The following is a 14,867-nucleotide window of genomic DNA, read 5'->3' on the forward strand; positions in this document are numbered from 1 at the left end:
GCTTTCAAAATGGCATAATTACTTGTATTACCTCAAGAGCAAACATTCTTTCAACCATAGTGCGTGACGAGACCCCATCAGCCAGAACATGAACAGTATAATTCTTTTCAAGCAAATCCATAGTTGTCTGTAGTACACATACTTGAGTCTGCAAATAAATACTCACACTAGTACTGTTACTTAATAAATTCCCATTGAAGAATAATTTGAAAAGAATTATTTACTTTTACATTGAATCATGATTGATTTTCAACTCCAGTCAAACATTTACAAAAAAAAAGTAAGGTAATTTAATTTTGGTTTTATCAGTTGAGTATAAATAATGGATATTGACCACTGTAAAGAGTTTCAAAGCTGACATTTCGAGTGTTAGTCCTTCATCAGTGCCCTTCCTCATTCACTCTGATGAGGGGTTAACTCTCAAAATGTCAGCTTTGAAACTTTCAAGGGTGGCCAATTTATGTTATCAACTGAGTTGATATGAACAAATTACCTTCAGTTGTTATACTCCCCCATTAATACTGCACCACAGTTTCTTTAGAAACTTACCCCTTTTATATAAGGAAAAGTAGTAAACTAAAAAAGATTTTCACCAATCAACCACCAAATTCCAGGATGTCTAACACAATCTAGTAATTAGCTTCCTCTGAACATGCAATGTTGGGCAAGTTATTTTTACCTTCTTGTCAAAAGGAAAGAGTATTCTAACCATATTTGAATACACGTAAGGTAAAGGATACAAATACTCTTTTATATACCTCCTTGACAACTTTCATTTTAGAAAATCAACAACATTGCTAGGGTTTCATTGAGGACCAGGCACTGAGCAAATTGACCAGTTGTGAGGTTGTGAGGACGGTTTTGCCCACCTGGTTTGACGATCTGGAGAAAAATTTATCTTAAAAGAAGTTCAATTCAAAAAGTTTTGCCTGCCCGTGAAAACCAGTTGCCCTCTTGCTGAAAACGTTAATGAAACCCCTGCATTGCTGTATTCCAATAATAAAGAAAACCTGATCAAGACCCACATTATACTACAACATCATGCAATTGGGAGAGGAATGAGTATTTATTCTAATACCTACCTCAATACCCATCAATACTACATTCTTAATATTCCGCTGTTTCAGCTGTTCTTCAACTTCGGGTATAACCATGGAAAACTTTGTCTTAGGAAATATCTGCTCCTTGAAGAAATCTGTATCAATTTCCTTCACTGTGTTACCAAGTCCTTTAGGATACTGGAAAACAAATTCAAATACAACTCTTGTCTCTAGCACTGTTATCATGTTGTCTAATAGTTTTATTTCCATTCATGAATTTTGACTAATTGTAACAAGACAACACATTTGACAAATTATTTTTGTTGATTAAATCAATATTTTGACAACAAACCAAACTGAAATCCACTGAGTCCTGTTACAATTTGCTATACAAATATTAATTTGATACCTGTTCTGTAGCTATGACGGGTATATTCATAATCTTGGCCGCTGCTGTCTAACAAATAACAACAACATCAAAGTGTTTATACTGGAGCCATACTTCACAAGCATTTTATAACTATCCATAAAGTTCAATGACTGTTCATCAGCAAATCACCAGGGTGTTGTGGCTAACAATGATTTTATAGATGACCTATACAAAACAGACAGAAGAAATGTGTCTTTCCAGAGACATTGAACTCTCTATAACTCTCTATATCACAGACATCTGTAATTCAGGAGCATACCAACAGCAACATATTCCACCTGTTTTGGGGGGAAGTAAAGTGATTTGATTGTGATGCCCATCGCACATGCAAGGTTTCAAGGGTGATTTTTATGACACACTGCAATAAATAACATCACTGGGACAGTGGAGTAGAATGCAACAACCAGTGAGAAAATTCAATCAAAATATGCCAAACAGCTATTGAAAATCAGCCAATCACAGTAGCGAATAATGATTCCTAAGACAGGGTATACATGTAGTAAGTTAAACCATTTGCCGGAAGGAGGGAAGCAGAATGTCATTCCTACCAGGGACAAAACTGACATGAGCTGGGAACTGGTAAAAAACAAACTGACTAAAACTGCTAACCCCAAGAAGGCTACTGGTCCAGACCAAGTATCCCCCAGGGTCCTCTCCATGATTGGTGACCCTGTTATCCACAGTCTTTTACCAATCTTCAGGAAAAGTATATGTGACGCATCTTTCCCTTCAAGCTGGAAACTATCACGCATTAACCCCATATTTAAGACAGGCTCACCAACAGAAGCGAACAACTACAGACCTATCTCCCTCCTCAGTATCCCTGGGAAAATCTTAGAAGATGTTGTCAGTGATACCCTGAACAACCATTTGCACACACAAGGCTTGTTATCTCATAGACAGTGGGGTTTTCGGAAAAATTATTCAACTGAAAGCCTCTTACTTCACCTAACAGAGACCTGGAAAAATGCGCTGGACAAGGGCCTAAAAGTGGGCGTGCTTTTTATTGACTTTCGAAAAGCATTCGACACAGTGAACCATACCATCCTTCTAGAGAAGCTAAAGGCAATTGGGATATCTGGCGATTTGCATTCGTGGCTTACCGATTACATGTCTGCACGTAAACAATTTGTCCAAATATCAGGATATCAGTCCGAGCACAAAACCATCACACATGGAGTTCCCCAAGGCTCAATACTAGGGCCAAAATTATTTTCAATATTTGTAAACGATCTTCCAGAATCAATAACTAGTGGTGAATTATTTATGTTTGCCGATGACACCACTATTTTTACAATTGGAAACAACATCGACGATATCATCTTAACACTCCAGTCTGTACTAGACCAGCTGTACACCTGGTGTCAATCAAACAGATTAATCGCCAACGAATCGAAATCTGAAGCCCTGATAATTTCTAGCCAGAACTTTATTGTCCCCCTGCCACGCTTGGCCTTTGGTAATAGCTTTATTGAGTACAAAACATCATCTAAATGTCTTGGGGTGACAATTGACAGCAAGCTATCATGGCAGGAGCACATAAAGAACGTTTGTAAGTCATTCAGCAACAAAGTTGCAGTACTGAATCGGATAAAGTTTTTACCGATACCAACCTTAGAAAACATTTATTATAAAACTATTATCCCTAGCGTTTTGTATGGCATTGTAGTCTGGGGGTCTTGTTCTTCAACCTTGACGGATGATATTGATCGAATTCATTTAAGAGCTACTAGAATTATTTACAACCTACCCCATAGCATCCACAGTGATGACATCATGAACGCTCCACACTGGAACTCTATTGTTTCATTTTACATCAGGAGACTTTTAGTTATTACGTACAATATCTATCATGGAAATAGCATTGAGCCTCTAAATGACTTAATAGTGAAATCCGAGACTCCTTATGACTTAAGAAAATCCCTAAAAGTTAAGGTTCATAGACCAAGAACAGAAATGGGAAGATCTTCGTTTAAGCACAGAGCTGCACTATCCTGGAACCTCCTTCCCGAAGACATAAAGAACAGTTCAAACTTAACTTCCTTCAAGATAAAACTCAGGGAAAATAAGAGAATTCTGAAATCTATCAGTTTTGCTAAAGCTTCCTGCAGCGTTTCCTACAAATCTGTTGACTTTAAATACTTTTAACATTTACTCCGTATTGTTATTAATATTTATTTCCTTTAATTGTCATTATTTACATACCATTTTCGGTCTATTCACTAATTAGGTATTTATTAATTTATAGTTTAGTTGATGCAGGTCCACATCAGGACGTAATGTCTTGCCTATCCCTCAACCTGCTTTATTAAATAAACTATGATGATGATGATGATGATGATGATGAATGCAGTGGAAACATCATATAATCTGCATTGCAAGAGACAAGATCATGAAACAACCGATAACATGTTTTGATGTTAAAAGTGTAGCTATAGCGAGTATTAAAAATGTGTATCCAGTGATTTTAGGGGGCAGTCTGAGGTACTCAACCGATAATAAAACAGTTATAAAAATTTGAGCCTATAAATCTTGTTTGACCACAATGTCCATCACATGGTAAGGCGTTTAGTTTATGGTGGCGAAAACTCAAGCATTGCGGCGAAAAAAAGGGCTGACATATTTAAGCCTTGGCTTACAAAAAAGTATATTAGAAAAATAGTAATCTATGTTTTCTTTAAGCGTATTTTACTAGAATTGATCATGGTTATATGCTGAAGGGCAAATTATTGCGAAACATAAATTTAATTACATCTAATGTCGCCATTGCTTTGCCACGAGACTTACCATTCTTTGAGCCACTTTAATTATCTCAGGAAAGTACCTGATAGACGGTCGGAATTTTTCCTGGATATCACACAGGAAAAACGCCGTGTTATTCACTGCAAGCCTTCCAAGCTTCGCTGCCATTTTGATCGAGTTAACCCGACTAGTGCCAGTCTATTTCCAATTGACCACGACCACGGGCTTCAACTTACTTTTAGTGACGCAAATTAAAAGAGACACAAACCCATGTTCATGAGATGTATTTTCAACTACCTTTTCAAAATGACATTACAATTAGTTCAGTTTCAGATTGTGAGGCTCAACAGATTAACCAACCACCATTATATACAAACAAATGATGAGTGTTCAAAACACGCGGTGTTTTGGAGGCTGACTAAATTTATGAACAGTCCGATAAGTTAAAAGTCAATTCATGACTTTCTCGCGTCAATAGACCAAAGAGCTCCTCGCTGTAACACTGTTACTAAGCTAAAAATACCATTTGAAAAGGAGTATTCAAATTTAATTAAGACCAAGCGTTTTCAACAATGACTGTGTTAACGCTACGTTATTTCAATTTACTTAGGGGACGAACGCAGCATGTGATCCTACTCGTCCGACCAGTTAATTGTCTCCATTTTCCGGTCTTCAAAAGGTTTTGTTTCCACGCATTTGGTACATGGGGATCCTATGGCCATATTGAAGTAAGAGGTAAAAATTCTTCGGAGTATTTCTCTGTTAGAAGGTCAAACAGCTGTGAACTACTTAGTACTGACTGTTCATCATTCCATTGGGCAACTACGATGGCGTCCAATTTGTACTTCGCGATGACTTGTTTCATCCTCGATCAGCTAGCTCAAAATGACTTATTATAAATCTGTAAAACCTCGATCCTTCAAGAATATCAGAGGCAAGATATGTCAAAGGTGTATAACGACAAAGTAACTATTAATCGCACCATGTGGTTCTCCGTTCTCCACTTGAACGTGACCTTCAGAATGTTGTTTTTGTTTATAGAAGCTCTCTTCTTTTTCCTCTTTACTGTTATTGTTCTTGTAATAATAGAAGCAAAATGCAAATATTCCCAGTAAAAGGTAGAATGCAACTGCCACGCACGGAGCAAGGTAAAGGAGGGAACTGTCCATTTTGTTCTTCAAGTCCAACAAAAACGTCCTGAAGGTGCGAATTAATTCACCACTTCAATCAGCTCCTATGACTGTTTAATGTGATCTTGACACTGTAAACTTCCATTGTAAACAAAGATTCGCCAAAAGTGGCTGCCAAAAACACGAAAATAGCCCACCTCAGATAGCGGCTATTACGTGTAATTATAACAAGGAAGTTGAAAGGGAAGACGTTTTTACTATATTTTGCGCAAAATGCAGGATTGGACATCCTAATTGTCATCACGAAAGGATTTTAAACTAGACGCATATCTGCGTGAACTCGGGCTTTCAATATCGCACATCTGGAGTTATCTTCAGGGGACTGCCATATTGCCATCGTTACTTTCGTCACGCAATTTCATCATTGTCGGTCACGAATAAGTCTACTTGTGTTTATTTTTGTCTGCTGGAGTGTAATGAATGTTGTTATGTGTTTTGCACGCCGTTGACAAATGCTTAATTTTTGATACTTGTGGCTAAGACAGCACACGCGCGTCTGTTTTCCTTTGTCATCGAATATAATCCTTAACCACATTAGTGCTGGGCCAATGAGACGAGAGCGAGCCCTTTAGCTACGTGATCGGGGGAAATCAATCGGAAATCAAAAAGTAGAGAATTCTGTCACTGAAGCAGTGTGATCGTGTCTCTACAAATAGAAAATAGCCTGTCTTAAACGGGATTGCGCCTTACAGAATTGTAAGTATATCTAAAATATATAGAGGAAGTTTTTAATCGAGTATCTTTTCCTAAAGAATTGTGATTTTTGAAAGAATGGTGCTTCGTCGACTCACTTGTATTCGTTTGCTTTTAGTTGACTAGCTAACTTGTGTGGAATTACGCATTAAAACTAGTTCAAAACAACTGGTAGATCCCGTGGACGCTATTTTTCTTGGTGTATCTTCTACTACAGTAGCACGCTAACCCACGGTGCGAAATAGTACAAGACAACAATCAAAATAATATATTACCATATAGGAGTAAGTTCCTGTAGATGCCAAAGGTTGAAATTCAAGGACTTTTCAATGAATTTAAAGGCCAAGTTTTAGAAAATTGAAGAACCACTTTTGGAAAGGTTTGCATAAGCAATTTTAAAATCATTTAATATTATTTCTCTGGTTTTCCATGAAAGTACTGTAATTTTCAACTTGAAAACTGCTAAAGAAAAAGCATTGCAAAATCAAGCCTTAGTCCTCAAATTTAAGTACTTTCAAGGCCTTCAGTTTTTAATTTTTAAATTCAAGCATCTTCAAGGACTTTCAAGGCTTTTACAAACCCTGAGTAGGTAATGTACTTGTCTTTAACTGCAAGGAGAAGGGAATTTTTTTATCTATTATTGGTACCAAGTCAAAGTTTGTTGCCAAATGTTCACCCAAGGAGAGTTGCCAGAAATCAGTAGATTGAGGCAATATTACTGTTCAATGGTTCATATTGTTTTTAATAGAAAAATCTTGGAATATTTAATACTGCTGATGGCCACAACAAGAGAAGCAGTGCTGTTTACAGTTTTAGTATGTTCAATTAAAGGCATTCGACTTTCATTACATACCAAGAGGGAATACACATATTTTAACCTTTTTGTGGGTTTCAAAATTAATGTCATACAAAAATCTGAAAACCACATCAAAAACCCTGTGCATTCAACTATTATTTCTCACAAGATTTTTGAGAATTGATTTGCTGTCAACTGAATCAGACAATATTCTTTCACTGTAATCACTTTTAAGATCTAAACTTGCTTCAGTTCTACAAACATCAGTTTTTGGCAAATCGTCTGACAGTAAATAGTTGTTCAAAGATGAATTTCCATAATCTTTTGCCATACTGTATAACATTAAAGAAGATGTTTGAATTCAATTAACGACATGATTTTATTACGGAGTAGCAGAGTGAATAGAGAGCCACAGCACAATTCACATTGAACTTTCTGGTTTCACAGGCATGACTGAAAATGGGCACTATTTTGAACTTTATCAATTTTAACCCCTTTCAACTCAAATATATCGTTATGCATACTCTGAAAATAATGTACTAAGCTATTCAGTGATGATACTTCAAGCAGCACACATGTACCTTGAGAATGGCTTCTACCATAAATATCCCTTGCATGAGAATTGAATATTGTCAAGCCCAAATTGCCTTTACAATACGTAGCAACTGCAGTACATCCTATTGTCAAGACAAAATTGTTGAAATTTTTGGCTATAAGAGAAAAAGGCTCTATTCTAAGGAGGTACAGTACTGATATCCTTCTGTTGTAGCTTCTTGATCAATAGTGCCAGTGTAACTTTCACTGTATTGAAATTCATAGTCAGTCTCGAACACATTTAAAAGTGTGGGTAATTCTGTCTGCATTAAAAATGATTGTCTGGCCAACTGAGACAAACTTGAATACAACTGATTTCCAATATTGATTATTGACACCAGATCATTAGCAGAATTGATTCCTTGTTTGTTATTGTAAATTAAAGTGCGTAAACTCATTGCAACACACTGTTGTCCTGAATTTTGTCCAAATACCAACCCATTAGCTTAGCTATATGGTGCCGTTATTGTTTTCCTAGGGTCAATGTAGATTGGAGTCAGACCAGGGTTTTTCTCTATATCTGAACTCAGTTGAAATTTACCATAGTTTGATACGTGTCTGACTCTTACAAAGACACATGGGTCTATTACAAGAAAACATTGATAAATACCGACCTGCTCTATACTTCAATTTAATTGTCCTTTGATATACTCTCACAGAACAATTCAACAAATACTTCTTCTCATGTTGTGTAACTTTATATAATCTTATCCTCTTCGTTTTAAGCTTACAAACATTCTTTGTAACTTTTCTAACCTTCACATAACGACGTAACCAAGAGGAATTCGGTATGCTTGGACGGATACGCTCATAAACAAATTCCTTCATTTTTCTGCCCTTTCTTCTGAGACGTTTCAGAGCAGCTTCTTGTATTCTACTGGGTTCTCGATCACATCTAAATACACAGTTGTGTTTACATGTAAACAGAATATGAGGTAGCTCGTTTGATATAGCAGGTTTCGCTCGATATTTCTCGATAGAAGGTTCACTCGTAAATTGATCTCTCGTAAAGTTCGCGGACCGACCCGTTCCCAAAACGCTCCACAATTTTTAGTGTGGGTCTACTTATAACGATGTGTGACTTTTTATGAATACTGAGCGTAATAGCCATCGAATTTCCTTGGCGTACATCAGTCCACGAAGGCAGCCATTACTTTATCACTCACTCTAGAGTTCATTCTACGCATGCCTATACACGCATGCGCCGTAGTGGAACTGCGTTTGTAAACGAACGCAAAAAAAAAAACAAAGCCGAATTTATACCTCGGGCGTTTCCTTCGGAAAGCCCGAGTAATTATTCCACTCAGTTGTTTTTTTCTCTCTTTTGTTCCTTTAATACCCCATTCAGAGTACAGTAATTAGGCTAACCATTTCCAGTTTAGAAATAAAAGGGTCTCCTATACCCCTTTGTAAAACTCAGTCACGTAAAAATATAAAAAGTAAGGAACTCTAAGAAAATGGTACTCGAAGAGAGAGGACGAAAGAGAGGGCAAAGGTTCGAAATAGGAGATAATGTGACAATTCCATTGTGCTCTAACATTTTCGCCTAAGGAAATGCTAATTATTCTCCTAGAATTTCTCATCAAAGCAAATGATCGCAACTAGACTCATCGGTAAATAAATAGGTATATGCAAGCGGCTATCATCAGTTTATATTCTCTTGGTATATGACATAAAATGCATCAATATTTCGTTCTTCAGTTTTGAGAGAATCGATTAATCTCTCAGATTAATCGGAGATGACGATAGTAGGCCTTGACCACCATATGATCGCGATGAGTGAGTACCATAGGAAGTAGCGTGCAAGTTGAGACGTAAAGTTTTCTCCCGGCAGCCGGAAATGCATCTTCATTCGCAGTCTTCATTCGCAGGTTGATACACGTGGGTATCACGTGGCCATCACGTAAGCACTGGCCTAAGTTTCGTTCGACAAGGGTGGCCCTAGGACATCTTCTCGGGTTTGATGTTTCAATAAGTCTTACTCATCCAAAATAACATATCATCAGCATAAGATAACAGCTTCTTTCTCTCCAAAGGTTTTGAGGAACAAATTACTGGTTTTATTCCACTGGCAATAAAATAACCAGATTAGCGGGAATGATACATTCAATCATTGCGTCAATCCGGATCACATAGGTGTTTGGTTTGACTCTAAGTTTCAATTTCAAACACATATTAACAAGACGTGCCAGTCAGCGTTTTACTATATCTATAATATAAGATGTATACGCAAATTTTTATCATTTGAAGCTACAAAGACGTCAGTTCAAGCATTAGTCACCAGCCGCCTGGATTAGTGCAATTTAGTCTTGTATGGTATATCCAGGGGCGTAGCCAGGATTTTTCAAAGGGGGGGGTCACAGGGTCTACTCGCCATTTACACTGCTGCTCTCCCGCGTGTATCAGCGGGCTCAGTCGTATTATCGCGGCATGAAGGCCCATATTAACTAAATACAAGAGCCGTTGTCGAAAATACAATTTAAAAAAACAATTTTTAAAAAAGTGGGCTTTTCAACAATGGCTTTTACGGCCAAGATATTGTCATGGCGTTTTCGCCACCTGAATATCGTAGGTTGTTTGCTCGTAAGAAGGCCTACCAAGGGGGGAGGGGTCACGGGCACCCCAGGAACCCCCTGGCTACGCCCTTGATTCCGGCTATCTACATGAATAAACTACAACGCGTGCAAAACACAGCCGCGAGACTTCTCACAAACACGCCACCCTGTGCACGTATCACATCTGTCATGGTAGACCTTCATTGGCTGCCTGTAAAATTAAGAATAATTTTTAAAGTTATCTTATTTACCTAGTAAAGCTGTACATGGTCTTGCACGTAACTGCATATATTACTAGTCTTTTATCTCCTAAACAGTCTAGCTATAACCTAAGGTCTGTACGGTAACCACATTCTTGCAAGGCCCAAAATCAAATCAGCCAAGAAGACTGGAGACAGAGCCTTTGTGGTTGCTCAACCTCGTTCCCAGGGCTTTTCCCTTTTTGAATATTTTGGGGGGCGGGAAAAGGCCTTTTCCCACCCCTCAAAATATTCAAAAAGGGAAAAGCCCTGGGAACGAGGTTGGTGGTTGCTGTTCCAGTCTTATGGAATGCATTGCCACCCGGTCTTAGGAATATCGGCAGAATTACTTTATTCAAGAAACAATTCAAGACACATCTTTTCAGGGAAGCATATTTTTAAATATTTTACAGTTTTTATCCATCCGACAATTTATCATTATATTACATTGTTAGTTAGCTATATTTGTCAATTTTATCTATTATCTGAAGTGTTATATTAAGTACTATATCAAATGTAATAATAGTATCATTAATTGTAAATAATCTTTTCATAGTTAGTTTTCCTTCATCAACTTGTAAAGCGCATTAGATCATATATCTAATGAATTTTGCGCTATAGAAATAATAAAAATTATTATTATTATTATTATTATTACTATTATTATTATTATTATTGGCCAGGGACAAGTCAAGCTTTTTGACTCGTTGTAGGCATTTCAAGAGAACTGAGAGAGAATTATTCTTGTTGATTCTTTGCTAATTAAGAACTGGAAAGAATTTCGTAAAGAAAGACCAATTTTTGTTTCAAACCTTGTAAAAGTTATATGATAAAAGTCAAGCGGGCGGAAGAAAATTGTTGACCCGGGCCTACGGGGCTATAGAATGGCTACGCCCCGGATAGCATTAGCTTTACCAAACTCTCTTCCCAGACATGTAACGTAATACATGTGCGCTGTGACATGCCATGGAAGCATAATCATAAACGTGACTGCAAGTTTTGGCACCGAAGAAAATGAGGAAAGAGTTAAATAAGCCATGCATGAAGTTTTTTTCCAGACAAGTTTCAGAAAAATTCGAAAACATGTACGACCATGTCATGTTCACGTCTCTAATTTTTTCTTTTATCTTTTCGTCCTCCCTTTCTTTGGGCCACCTCAATATCCAGTGAAGGCACCTGCAGTCTGGTAAAGGACACAGTGAAGCTTAACTTTGTCAGTCGACCGAAAAAATAATGCTGCTATAGTTTTAGCCGAGTTTGTCGACTGGGTCAACCCCATTCAGTGGACATTATTTCTATTCCCGATGATGTCCCTTTACATGGCATATGCTGATAACCTCTCAAGAACGTACTTTAATGTTAAATTCTAGTTAGTTTGTCGATTCGTCCAGTTTTGTAGTTGATTCGTGAATTGCAATGTTTAGACCACGTTGAAAAATTAAAATCCTGAACGTGACGTAGATGGCTTTCATCAATCACACCTTCTAAGGATAATCCTAGTCACCTTTCACAAGCAAGGTCTGCTCAGGTTCCCCCACCCCCTGAAAACAAGAACAAATAAAAAAAAAAAAAGGAATGAATGAAAGAAAAATTGCAAAACCTTAAATAGCCTATTTATCCAGGACAAGAAGTGATTTGGCACCATATTTAATTTTACACTTAATCACATTTCAAGAAGTCAAGACTTCAAAGAAGGAACTGAGTAGGAACGCCCCCGCACATGTTTTTACTTGAATCGTTCACAGATCTTGAGAATGTGACCTGGTTCATTTGACCTCGTGTCGTGAGTAGCAACGAAAATAGAGTCTAGTCTTGGCTTGAGCGTGTCTTACTTCCTTTATACCACGTCGCGCTTCACACGAAATCGTAAAGAACGTTCTCAACATCGAATGGCTCTTACAGGAATATAGCGTGACAAGCCCCTGAAAAATGATGGCTGCGAATTTGAATCACGCGATCCGTAATTGCAATTCAACGGAAGCGATTTGCGCTAAACCGCCAAAAAACTTGGGCAAAAAGAAAACTCGCTAAGAATTTGAAATGACTGTATAATCACATTGAAATATCTCATTATCTGAGTGTAAACTGAAATTTGTAACCGACGATAAAATGAAATCGCTCTGACAAAGGGCTAACGCACGAAACGTCAACTTTTATACTCTTTACGGTGGCCAATTTGCAACTTCAGCTTAGTTGATAAAACCAAATTAAATGAAAACATGACGACACGTGCAAGCCCAGTCACGTTGCACTCTGCTGGAGTCTTAAAAAAGTAAACAGACGTGCAGCTATGCTCGTATTGAATACAGATAGAAACTACAAAAGACACGCGGCCTGGAACACTTCTTTCACTCTTAGTGTTAAATTGTAAAGGAGATTTCTATGGAAGATAGTCAGTGACTCCCTTGGAAATAAGGAAAATCGCTGCTGGATTCACCGTCAAAGTTACAGACTTTGGTAGCGCGTAAAAACAATGAGCGATATCCCAGCCTATTTCGTGCCTCTCATTGCTGGATTGTTTATCGTCTCCACTGCTATTGTGGGATTCTGTCTTTATTGGTATCATTTGAAAACGCGAAAAGGACAAAGTGGGCAAGAAAGACAGGAAGAAGACACTGGAAAACACAACCACGGGGCACAACAGAAATCTGCTAAATTTCCTTCGTTCAAGTTAAATAGTTCTCCTTTCATATTTTATATGGGACCTGCTCCATTGGAGTTTTGTACAACATCGGTCATAGGTGAAGGGATTGAAAGTGCAAGGAGCTTGCCGTCGCCGTGCCATTTTAGGCAGGAGCAGCCTTGTGTAAAGCTACCTGAGAAAAAACGTGTTTGTAAAAGAACTAGTAACGAAATATCTCCTAGGTCACCCTGCCATCTGCAGGTAATTATGGAAGGAGAAGAAACGTAGAAGTGGAGGATGAAAAGGAAAACGTCTAACCGCTCAGACTACGAAAGTTACGTATATTAGTTGCATGCCCAAGTCAGCAGCGAACAACTTACTAATGAGAACGATTCTTCTAGAATCGATTCTCGATCACCGTAACAACACAACAACGTGACTGCTATAGGGCTCGATTAAATTTAAAATTTTCTGCGATCATACTGAATACTGAAGCCGAATATTGCGGAAGTTAATTAAAGGTTGAACTCAAGGGGAATTTGCTTTTACTCATGTTAGAGCTTTAATTAAATGTTGCATTCGCTGTGGCTCTCGATCGTTCACAATCGCTTGAATATCAGATCGTTTGCTTTGGGCTGCAAGATGGGGCCAATTAGCGTATTATATAACTCAGCTTCTATTTTCAAAAACACCAACTCCTTGTTTGACTCTGCAGTTTGTTTTATACGTGATGTTTCGTTCTTTAGTATAATTCTTTGCTTATATGGTACCCTCTCACAAGAAATTCTCCTCTGAATTTTTCTGTTGTTAGTGCAAAGATACTAAACTGTTTCATACTTTAAAGTAACTTAGCTGATCTATTTACAAGGTTGTATATCTGAGATCTGGTCTTCCATGCAATAAAGAGCTTATATGTACATATACATATTCAATTATGCACAGGAAACTGCTGATATTTTTAAGGTCATTCGAATTGTTCTGGTGACTTTTGATAGAGCTGCGTTCTATGTTTGGCTTTGTCTTATTGGTTATGAAAAATATCTATTGGCTCGAAGTAAACAATCACAACATGATCTGAAAGATGGCTATCTTTGGTACACAAACATCCTATATCCTACAAATTGGTAATGCAAATTTTCAAAATATAACAAAAGAAATAACATGTTTTTGTAGAGTAGAAATTGCATCGATAAAGCATCGATGAAGTGGTCAGTAATGAACTAAAACTCTTGTTTGCAATGATAGCCGAGCCCAAAGATGTGTCTGGACGCCCCTGATAATGTTGAATATTAAGTTCCGTCTCAGAATCATAAAAATTAAGAATTTTAAGATTTTCTTCACTTATGCTTTTGATTCTATTTTTTGATCTTTCTTCTTCTTCTTCTTTTTTTTTTTTTAATTTATTTTTATTTGTATCTTGATAAGCAACTTTACTCGTTTGTTTCTGACTGCTTCCATAAAAGAGCCAGAAACAGGCTATGCTAACCATAAAAACCGTGCGCTGTGTGTTGTTTTCGTGCAAAGGCTTGCCACAGACGCAATACGAAATACATGTTTGTAAGTTTGTAACATGATTTCTGCCATGAGTTTCTAACTGTTCAAGGCACAAGCATCTGATACTGAACTGACTTCAAATGGGCAACTGGAATGTCGCTTTGGGGAAGTTTTTGAAGATCCTGTTTGAGTCATTATTTATCCTGTAGCGCACCGATATTCTTTTAGGTAACATATTTACCTACAGAAAATTCTCCATCCGATATTTCCTCTTCATTTACTTCTTGAATGACTTGAAGCTGGCAGTGAAAGTTGACCCATTTTGGATCATGGCTCATGCTTCTAAAGAACAATGGTCTGCCCTGGAACATCTCCCCATCTATTCCCTTTGCTTTTCTATCTTTCACAATCGTTGGTGAAATCAGTGGAGAACTTGAAAACTTGACGTTAACAATACCGCTTAAGTCGCTT

The 14,867-nt window shown here is 37.6% G+C and overlaps 1 protein-coding gene and 1 long non-coding RNA gene across 4 annotated transcripts in view; one reads left to right on the forward strand and one right to left on the reverse strand.

Moving 5' to 3' along the window:
- Nucleotides 1-8,658, reverse strand: part of LOC111324346 (isochorismatase domain-containing protein 2) — a 10,013-nt gene extending 1,355 nt beyond the window's left edge. The window contains exons 1-4 of one of the 3 annotated variants that reach the window (XM_088739316.1): nucleotides 8,242-8,658; nucleotides 1,450-1,497; nucleotides 1,083-1,238; nucleotides 32-148 (exon numbers count right to left, since the gene is read on the reverse strand). In XM_088739316.1, the coding sequence (XP_088595442.1) occupies nucleotides 32-148; nucleotides 1,083-1,238; nucleotides 1,450-1,497; nucleotides 8,242-8,313 (393 nt within the window). In that variant the 5' untranslated portion in view covers nucleotides 8,314-8,658. Of the gene's footprint in view, nucleotides 1-31; nucleotides 149-1,082; nucleotides 1,239-1,449; nucleotides 1,498-4,257; nucleotides 4,420-7,472; nucleotides 7,524-8,241 lie in introns of those variants that run through there. The other 2 variants (XM_088739323.1, XM_022927892.2) reach the window with 2 other exon arrangements.
- Nucleotides 4,535-13,837, forward strand: LOC148741337 (uncharacterized). The gene is made up of 2 exons (XR_015993412.1): nucleotides 4,535-6,098; nucleotides 11,447-13,837. It is a non-coding gene; the product is annotated as an uncharacterized LOC148741337 (long non-coding RNA).
- Nucleotides 13,838-14,867: the final 1,030 nt, after the last annotated feature.

This window comes from Stylophora pistillata, chromosome 1 (assembly GCF_964205215.1).
Source record: "Stylophora pistillata chromosome 1, jaStyPist1.2, whole genome shotgun sequence".
In the NCBI taxonomy this organism is placed as follows: domain Eukaryota; kingdom Metazoa; phylum Cnidaria; class Anthozoa; order Scleractinia; family Pocilloporidae; genus Stylophora; species Stylophora pistillata.